General features: G+C 42.9%; 1 protein-coding gene across 1 annotated transcript in view; it reads right to left on the minus strand.

Annotated features, from left to right (window-relative positions):
* The window catches only part of LOC137521230 (myomegalin-like), a 403,861-nt gene extending 393,815 nt beyond the window's left edge, over positions 1-10,046 (minus strand). Inside the window, exon 1 of the mRNA XM_068240204.1 lies at positions 9,680-10,046. Coding sequence (XP_068096305.1) covers positions 9,680-9,820 — 141 coding nt within the window. The 5' untranslated portion in view covers positions 9,821-10,046. The remainder of the gene's footprint in view (positions 1-9,679) is intronic.
* Between the last annotated feature and the right edge of the window lie 583 nt (positions 10,047-10,629).

Here is a 10,629-nt window from a genome sequence, read left to right on the forward strand (position 1 = left end):
CGGTAAAAAGCAGTGGCTCTCTAACCGATAGCAATGACGAGGCTGAGGTCCCGGTTAGAGCCAGGCGTACCACACCCCATGTCACTGGACCGCAGGATCAGACTCAAGGGCAGCAGAGTGGTGCTAGCGCTGATCCAAGTTTTCTTGGTGAGGCATGCACCAGCAGTGTAGCATCTCCTGGACCTAGCACCAGTACTACTGTAGACCCTGGTGAAGTGGCAAGCACCAGCATGGTAGTAGAAACTGGTTCGGTGGCACGTGCATTAAGACCCGAGTCACAGCCACCAGCAAAATGGGCCCGTACTACCCATAGTCTCCCAGAGGTGCTGGCAAATCCCAATTGGCAAACCCCTGGTTCCGCCGCACCCGTACTGCCTCCTTTCACCGCCCAGTCTGGAGTTCAGGTGGATACAGATAATCTAGGATTGGCCCTTGACTTTTTTCATTTGTTCTGCACCGTGGATCTCTACAACTTAATTGTGGCTGAGACCAACCGTTATGCCACACAATACGCAACCGCCAATACGAGAAGCTACCATGAACAGCCTTTTCAGTGGAAACCACTCCAAGTTTCCAAACGTAACATTTTTTTGAGCCTTCTCCTTAACATGGGTCTAGTCAAAAAGAATGTATTGCGGTCTTATTGGTCTACGCACCCAATACATCACATGCCCAACTTGAAGAATCAATACTTACCTCGTTGTGTATACATATGGAGTAGAAACTAGTTGTTTACACCAGTTTTAGATTTTAGGGCATGTGCACATGGACTTTTAGTCACTACTTCATATAAGCTTTTTATGGACTTTTTATTTAAAATTGTTGTTTTACATAAAAGTACTGTTCTCTTGTACCTGCAGCGGGTGTAATCCTACTGTAATTGTGGTGATGATATACACTAACGGGTTGATACGCACCTTGAGCGCTACCTCTTGATAAACTATATTTAGACAGAAGAGAGGAGGCGATCAGGTGTCAGTATCTGGTTTTGGTAAATTAGGGACTACTGTGAGCGCTATCCTCTTTATGCATAACATCACATGCCCATGTTCTCTGCTGCCATGTCCAGGTCACGATTTGAGAACATCCTGCACTTCCTGCACTTGTCACACCTGTCATCTAAGAGGCCACCCTGCTTATGACCGGTTCCACAAAATTCGGCCCCTCATAGACCACCTGTCATCAAAATTCGCAGATGCTTACACCCCTAAACAGTCATTTTGAGGCATTTGGTTTCCAGACTACTCCTCACGGTTTTGGGCCCCTAAAATGCCAGGGCATTATAGGAACCCCACAAGCGACCCCATTTTAGAAAGAAGACACCCCAAGGTATTCCGTTAGGTGTATGGTGAGTTCATAGAAGATGTTATTTTTTTCACAAGTTAGTGGAAAATGACACTTTGTGAAAAAAACAATAAAATCAATTTCCTCTAACTTGTGACAAAAAATAAAACCTTCTATGAACTCACCATACTCCTAACGGAATACATTGGGGTGTTGTCTTTCTAAAATGGGGTCAGTTGTGGGGTTCCTATGCTGCCCTGGCATTTTAGGGGCCCTAAACCGTGAGGAGTAGTCTGGAAACAAAATGCCTCAAAATGACCTGTGAAATCCTAAAAGTACTCATAGGATTTTGGGCCCCTTAGCGCACCTAGGCTGCAAAAAAGTGTCACACATGTGGTATCCCTGTACTCAGGAGAAGTAGTGTAATGTGTTTTGGGGTGTATTTTTACACATACCCATGCTGGGTGGGAGAAATATCTCTGTAAATGGACAACTTTGTGTAAAAAAAATAAAAAAAAATTCTCATTTACAGAGAGATTTCTCCCACCCAGCATGGGTATGTGTAAAAATACACCCCAAAACACATTATACTATTTCTCCTGAGTATGGCGATACCACATGTGTGACACTTTTTTGCAGCCTAGGTGCGCTAAGGCAAGGCTTTTCAACCTGTCGTACATGTACCACCGGTGGTACTTTGCTGTTGGCCAGGTGGTACACACCAGGTTTGCCTGCCACTTTATTGCCCCGCATGCCACTTGTCCTGGTCCTGTCCCGCCTCCACAAAGTTTGGCTCCTCCTCCCTTGCTCCTTGCATACTTCAGACCTCAGATCAGTGGTGGAAGAGACAGCCAGGCAAATAGTGCACAGTGATGGCGCAGATACAGAAAGGGACATCACTGCTCACATCCTGTATTTGAAGTATACGCGCCGTCACCATGCACCGTTTGCCTGACTGTCACTTCTCTGCGGCTGGCTTATGGATGATCTGAGGTGTGAACTATTCCGCAGGGCAGCACAGCAAGGAGTGAGCAAGGGGGGAGCTGAACTTTCCACTGCCTAGCTCTCAGCTCTCTGATGGTGAGACTAGGCTACCTATAATTATGCGCGGGGGGGGGGGGGGGGGCGAGCACTGTAATAACAGTGCAGGAGATTTGGGCGCAGCCGGCGCCATCATAGGCCAAAATAGGAATTACGGCTATAGCGGCGCACAGTCAGTAACTTCGGCGCCATCAGAAGACAGTGCTGAAGTTGCTTTTCAAACACTGCAATTCGGCTTCCAGCAATAGCCGTATACCATCACACGGAGGGCAGTTCATATGTATGCGGGAGAGGGGAAAGAGAGGAACTTGCAAGGCTACCTATATTGGCAATCTACCTACAGATTGCCAATGCTGACAATATGTAGGCTTGCAATTTAATTGTAGTCGTTTTCCCCACCAATGCCTCCTACTTTTCCCCTCCCATATGCCCTCTTCTTTTCTTAAAGTGTACCTGTAAGAAAAAAGTGCCCCGGGGGTACTTACCTCAGGGAAGGGGAGGCCTTTGTATCCTAAAGAGGTTTCCCCCTTCCTCCACAGTAGAAGGGATCCAGCTCTGGAAGCCCCAAAGTTCTCCTTGACGGTGTGTGCGCATGCGCAGTAGTATTTGTTTTCCTTGACTGCAGTGCTTGAGTTTAGGTCTTCTTTAAAGAGGTTCTTTGGGATTCTAAAAATCAATCAAACAAGCTGACACTTATCTGGGACTTCTATCGGCCCCCTGCAGCTGTAATGTCCAGTGCCGTCCTCCTACGATGCTCCGTTTCCCTCCGCCGGTCCCAGTTTAATATTCGTCTAAACAGACGAATAATGTTAGCTCGCGTCATCGGGAGTTTACTGCACAGCCGCAGTGTAATAACTCGTGTGATTACACTGGGACCGGCGGCGGGGAACGGAGCATCGGAAGAGGACGGCATGGGACATTACCGCTGCAGGTGGCCGATAGAAACCCCAGGCAAGTGTCAGCTTGTTTGATTCTTAGGATGCAAAAGAACTCCTTTTAAGTGAGAAGAATATGGTGGCTGCTATATTAATTTCCTATATATTAAACTATATGAGTTGACTGGCAGCCCTGCTGATCTATGTCTCTGCAGAAGTGTCTGAATCACACCAGAAACAAGCATGCAGCTAACCTTGTCAGATCTGACAATAATGTCAGAAACACCTGATCTGCATGTGCTTGTTCAGGAGCTGTGGCTGAAAGTATTAGAGGCAGAGGATCAGCATGACAGCAAGGTAACTGGCATTTGCTTAAAAGGAAATAAACATGGCAGCCTCAAGATTTCTCTAACTTAATTTTTCCTTCAACTGCTCACTTTTTTCACTGTAGTGGTCCTTTAAACAGTTGAAATGTGACAGTTGGAAAATGACAGTTTAAATAAGACAGTTAGAAAAGGGTAGTTGAAATTTGGCAGTTGAAAAATGGCAGTTGGAAAATGACAGTTGGAAAATGACAGTTGGAAAAAATCTGTTAAAATTTCACAGTTAGAAAATGGCAGTTGGAAAATGGCAGTTGGAAAATGGCAGTTGGAAAATGACAGTTGGAAAAGGGCAGATAAAATTTGACATTTGGAAAATGGCAGTTGGAAAATGGCAGTTAGAAAATGGCAGTTAAAAGTTGAACATCATTTCCCAACTGTCATTTTTCAACTGCCATTTTCCAACTGTCATTTTCCAACTGCCATTTTCTAACTGCCATTTTTCAACTGTCAAATTTCAACTGCCATTTTCCAACTGTCATTTTCCAACTGCCATTTTTCAACTGTCAAATTTTAACTGCCATTTTCCAACTGTCAAATTATTAACTGCCATTTTCCAACTGCCATTTTCTAACTGCCATTTTCTAACTGTCATTTTTCAACTGCCATTTTCTAACTGTTATTTTTCAACTGTCAAATTTCAACTGCCATTTTCTAACTGTCATTTTCCAACTGTCATTTTTCAACTGTCAAATTTTAACTGCCATTTTCCAACTGTCATTTTTCAACTGTCATTTTCCAACTGTCAGATTATTAACTGCCATTTTCCAACTGCCATTTTCTAACTGCCATTTTCTAACTGTCATTTTTCAACTGTTATTTTCTAACTGCCATTTTCTAACTGTCATTTTAAACTATCATTTTCCAACTGTCATTTTTCAACTGCCATTTTCCAACTGTCATTTTTAAACTGCTTTTTTCCAAATGTTATTTTCCAACTGCCATTTTCTAATTGTAATTTGTAACTATCATTTTCCAACCTTCATTTTTCACCTGCCATTTTCCAACTGTCATTTTTCAACTGTTTTTTTAACAGCCATTTTCCAACTGTCAAATTTTAACTGCCATTTACCAACTGCCATTTTCCACCTGTCATTTTTCAACTGTCATTTTCCAACTGTCATTTTCCAACTGCCATTTTCTGTCATTTTACAACTGCCAAATTGTAACTGTTGTTTTTCAACTGTCATTTTTAAACTGCCATTTATCAACTGTCATTTTCCAACAGCCAAATTTCGACTGCCATTATTTTCCAACTGTCATTTTTCAACTTCCATTTTTCGACTATCCTTTTCCAATTGTTTCCTTCTTCCTTTCCTATTTTATTTATTTCGCAAACACAAGCCTTGAGATCATCAATGTTGAACACCTCATTTTGTGTTTTGGGGGCTAGATTTGCATCACGATTTGCACAATTTAAAACTGGCTATCTCTAACAGTGACAGGTGTCAGATATGGTGGCTGGATAGTGAAATGGTTAAGGGCTCTGCCTCTGATGTAGGAGACCTGGGTTCAAATCTTGGCTCTTGCTATTCAGTAAGCCAGCACCTATTCCGTAAGGAGTTCTTTGGGCAAGACACTAACACTGCTACTGCCTACTGAGTGCGCTGTATTGGCTGCCTCGCAAGCGCTTTGAGTCCGACAGGAGAAAAGCGCTATACAAAAAAAAGGAATTATTATATGGATAACTGTAAAGAGGGAGTGGAGGAAATAGCCTATGTTGGCTTTTTATCTTCTTATCTTGCTCCCATTTATTGGCTTCAACTTTCATAGTGGTTCTCTTTCCAGGCTAGCAGCACTTTTAGCCACCTTTGAAACTTGTCCACACATTCTCTACCTTAGTGCTTGGTACTGGTGTTCCTCCACGATGGTCACCCTCTTTTTCTTGGGCTACTTCAAATGTATTTATTTATTATGCATTGTGGTGATTTATTGTTGCGGAGTGGTTTTTCAGATGAACTTGCACTGTTTTTTTCTTGATAAAGAGGTACTTTGTTGCTTTGGAATTTTGGATTATCTTAATTACAGAATGAATTACAGATCTGCCTGTACCAATTTTTTGGAGAGCCAACCATTTACTTCTCTTTACAAAAATGTATGGCACGTGTTTTGCTCTGCGTCGCAGTATTAATTGAAATGAGACAGCAGTGTGTTGGCACAGAAATGCATACAGCAGTTTATTGTCAGAACACAGCACAGCACATGAGAGTCTGTAACACATTACTGAAATAAGCTCAGCAATGCAGCAGTACATCCTGACCTTCATGGTTGTTATCAAATTACCATTTTAAAGGACCACTATAGTGAAAAAGTAAGCAGTTAAAATCTTTCAGAACCAACATGTTTTGGACTAGTCGAGTTCCTCATTGGGGATACAAAGGGTTTTCTTTGTTTTTTAAAATAATTTCCTAAATGGCAGTTGCTAAGTCTAACTGCCAAAATAGGATCAGCCAGTGTCCCTACTCGCACACTATTTTGGCAGTCAGACTTAACAATGGCCGTTCAGCAAATGCTTTTGAAAACAAAGGGAAACCCTGAGACTCCATCGTGAGGAGATGGACTAGTCCAAAACCTGTTGGTTCTGTCAGCCTTTGAAGCAAACCTAAACTGAGAGCTTCCTCTCTGCTCTAAGGAGATAAGCAACAGCATCATAACTTTAAAGAAAAACATTTCTTTGTTACAACTTACAGAAATCTTACAAAAACCCTGCAGTGTTTACTTTCTGGTGTCCTAGGAACACAACAGGGTTAACCCCCTGTGTTTACATATTAGCCCAAACTATGGCATAGAGTGGCACACCTGACAGCCCTAATTTACACTTGCTGTTTGCTTGTTGATAAGGCCTAATTAGACAGGCTAATCTCTCTAGACCAGGGCTTTGCACCTGTGGTACGCTTGCCACCAGTGGTACTTTGCTGTTGGCCAGGTGGTACACACCAGATTTGCCTGCCTCCATAAAGTTTGGCTCTCCCTCCCTCGCTCCTTGCTGTGCTTCTCTGCAGCATACTTCAGACCTCAGATTGGTGTGGAGGAGACAGCCAGGCCAACAGTGCACAGTGATGGCGCAGATACAGAAAGTGACATCACTGCTCATTTGAAGTATACACGCCGTCATTGTGCACCGCTTGCCTGGCTGTCTCTTCACTGCGGCTGGCTTACCAATGTTCTGAGGTGTGAACTATTCCGCAGGGCAGCACAGCAAGGAGTGAGCAAGGGGTGATCCGAACTTTGTGGTGAGACACTGCCTAGCTCTCAGGTGGTGGGGCCAGGCTATCTATAATTAAGCGCGTGGGGGGGGGGAGGTGGAACTTGTATGGCTACCTATATTGGCAATCTACCTCTAGATTGCCAATACTGACAATATGTAGGCTAGCAATCTAATTGTAGTTTTTTTCCCCACCAATGCCTCCTACTTTTCCCCTCCCAAATGCCTTTTTTTCTTAAAGTGTACTTTGTAAGAAAAAAGTGCCCCGGGGGGTACTTACCTCAGGGAAGAGGAGGCATTTGAATCCTAAAACGGTTTCCCCCTTCCTCTTCAGTAGATGGGATCCAGTGCTGGGAGCCCCAAAGTTCTCCTCATCGGTGTGCGCATGCACAGTAGCTGCTCTTCATTCAGGCTCCAGCAGCCAAGCCCGATCGCGTCCAATCTACTGTGCAGGCACACTGGTGGTACTTGAAAGTTTTCAAGCAATAAAAGTGACACAATTAGTGGAAAGGTTGAAAAGCCCTGCGCTAAGGGGCCCAAAGTCCTATGAGTACCTTTAGGATTTCACAGGTCATTTTAAGGCATTTGGTTTCCAGACTACGCCTCACGGTTTAGGGCCCCTAAAATGCCAGGGCAGCATAGGAACCCCACAAGTGACCCCATTTTAGAAAGAAGACACCCCAATGTATTCTGTTAGGTGTATGGTGAGTTCATAGAAGATTTTTTTTTTGTCACAAGTTAGTGGAAAATGACACTTTGTAAAAACAAAAAATAAAAATCAATTTCCCCTAACTTGTGACAAAAAATAAAATCTTCTATGAACTCACCATACTCCTAACAGAATACCTTGGGGTGTTGTCTTTCTAAAATGGGGTCAATTGTGGGGTTCCTATACTGCCCTGGCATTTTAGGGGCCCTAAACTGTGAGGAGTAGTCTGGAAACCAAATGCCTCAAAATGACCTGTGAAATCCTAAAAGTACTCATAGGACTTTGGGCCCCTTAGCGCACCTAGGCTGCAAAAAAGTGTCACACGTGGTATCGCCGTACTCAGGAGAAGTAGTATAATGTGTTTTGGGGTGTATTTTTACACATACCCATGCTGGGTGGGAGAAATATCTCTGTAAATGGACAATTGTGTGTAAAAAAAAATCAAAAAATTCTCATTTACAGAGATATTTCTCCCACGCAGCATGGGTATGTGTAAAAATACACCCCAAAACACATTATACGATTTCTCCTGAGTACGGGGATACCACATGTGTGACACTTTTTTGCAGCCTAGGTGCGCTAAGGGGCCCAAAGTCCAATGAGCACCTTTAGGCTTTACAGGGGTGCTTACAATTTAGCACCCCCCAAAATGCCAGGACAGTAAATACACCCCACAAATGACCCCATTTTAGAAAGTAGACACCCCAAAGTATTCAGAGAGGGGCATGGTGAGTCCGTTGCAGATTCCATTTTTTTAGCAGAAATGGAAACTTTAAAAAAAAATTTTTGTCACAAATTGTCATTTTCCTCTAGCAAATGGAGAGGTGAGGCGAAACCAGCACTGCAAAGGGATTATTTATTGAAAAAAGTTGGTAAAATCACTTACAGTCAGCGTACAGTTAGAAGCAAAGCGGATGGAGTGGGCACCAGGTCTGTGTTCCCCACAGACTTTAGGTGGTAGGTTGTATGACCGAGCAATAAACCATTAAAGCTGCAGTGGTCTGAATGGAAAAAAGTGTCTGGTCCTTAACCTGCTGAGCGGTCTGGACGAGCTCAGCTCGTCCAACACCGCCAGAGGCTGCCGCTCAGGCCCTGCTGGGCCGATTTCCACCAAATAAAAAGCAGCACACGCAGCCGGCACTTTGCCAGCCGCGTGTGCTGCCTGATCGCGATAGAGGGTCCCCCCAGCCGCCCGAGCCCAGCGTAGCCGGAACAAACAGTTCCGGCCAGCGCTAAGGGCTGGATCGGAGGCGGCTGACGTCAGGACGTCGGCTGACGTCCATGACGTCACTCCGCTCGTCGCCATGGCGACGAGGGAAGCGAAACACGGAGGGCCGCTCATTGCGGCCTTCCGTGTTATTCCTTGCCGCCGGAGGCGATCGGAAGATCGCCTCCGGAGCGCCCTCTAGTGGGCTTTCATGCAGCCAACTTTCAGTTGGCTGCATGAAATAGTTTTTTTTTAATTTAAAAAAAACCCTCCCGCAGCCACCCTGGCGATTTAATCAGAACGCCAGGGTGGTTAAGGGGGTTTAAGGCTGCAGTCCTTAAGTGGTTAAAAACAACAAACAAACAAAAATAAATAAACAAGGCAGCAGCAAGCACAGCCCACCCACAGAAATCTCTGTTGGTGGGCAGAAAAGGGGGGGGGGGGTGTTAATCACTAGTGTGCTGAGTTATACAGCCCTGCAGCAAGCCCTTAAAGCTGCAGTGGGCTGAATTGTAAAAAATAGCCTGGCCACTGGAGAGGGGAGGGGGGATTGAAATTAAGTTTTAGAGTGATTATTTTGCTTGTAAATGTGCTAAAAGGTTATTTTTTCATTATTAATTAGATTAAAAATTAAGCAGTTTTGTGAATTGACACCATTATTCCTACAGGACATCACATATTTCAGAAAAATTAGAATTTGTAAAATTAACGTAATAATAGTAATAATTACCAAATGTATTATTAGGCAGTTGATGGGAATATTATTTTACATAGCTATTTTCAGTTTAGTAACAGGCTTATGTACTAGTGAAGTCCAGTGCTCACTTGATGGTACATTGGTAGAACATGTCCCAAGACTGAACAAGCCATAATCAGAAAAAAATAATTTCTCATACCACTAGGCAAGTGATAATTAGATATGTAGGATTTATGGAAAAGATATTTCTCATGTAGGCTTTTTTTTTCTTTCTTACTTACACTTTTGTAGATCTCATTGTCTGTTTCCTCATACTTCTGCTGGATCCTCTCTTCCAGGAAGTAGATCCTTAATTTCAGGTTGAAATTCTCTTTCTTCAAGTCATTGAGGTGCTGTGACAGCGTTCGGTAGCCAACCGACATGTTGGTTACTCGCTAGCAACCCTTTTACTACTTCTTTTTCCTACTCTTTAACATACTTTGCATAATATATCATATACTGGTATATGTAAAAATTCTAACCTAAAGAAAACCAAACATAAAAAATATGTATAATATTCCTCATGAAATCATGATGGAAAGTTTTCTGCACTCATTTTAGGCTTCTGATACAGCTCCTGTGCTGAATACTGCTGAAGTTGTGAAGTGCTCAGTCAACCAGTTGCTTTTTTTATGAACAGGGATATTTTTGGAACCTCTACCAGACAACTGTCATAAATCCATTACAGGCACAAGTGCAGAAAGCTGATACCAGTGGCAAGGCCTGTTGCTGTATCTGTGCTGAGATTTTCAGCATAGCAGCTGTTGTTTTGCTTGAGCCTGAAGTCAAAATGCAAGGTTCATCTATAGCCTCGCTATATTGCAGCATTGCATAAAACTGTTTCTGAAAAAACGCTATATAAAAAGTTCCTGACGCAGATAGTTGAGACTGTTGATGTATTTTAAGATTTTGGCACAATCAATGTTTAAACCAAAAAAAACACTGATCACGTTAGCATGTTTTTAACCAGTTTGTGTTCCAAGGTTTTTAGCCCTCAGGTTCCCGACATTTTTTACACTTTAGCTGTGTTGCTTTTAAAACAGCAGAAACTTTTTAATTACTTATACCATCTTAGTTATATAGACTTTTTTTTTTTTTTTCGATTTTTCTGTAAAATCTGCAGTTATGTCCATAAATATTTGGACAGAGACAACTTTTTCTAGTTTTGATTCTGTACATTACCACAATTAAT

Source organism: Hyperolius riggenbachi, chromosome 6 (assembly GCF_040937935.1).
Source record: "Hyperolius riggenbachi isolate aHypRig1 chromosome 6, aHypRig1.pri, whole genome shotgun sequence".
In the NCBI taxonomy this organism is placed as follows: domain Eukaryota; kingdom Metazoa; phylum Chordata; class Amphibia; order Anura; family Hyperoliidae; genus Hyperolius; species Hyperolius riggenbachi.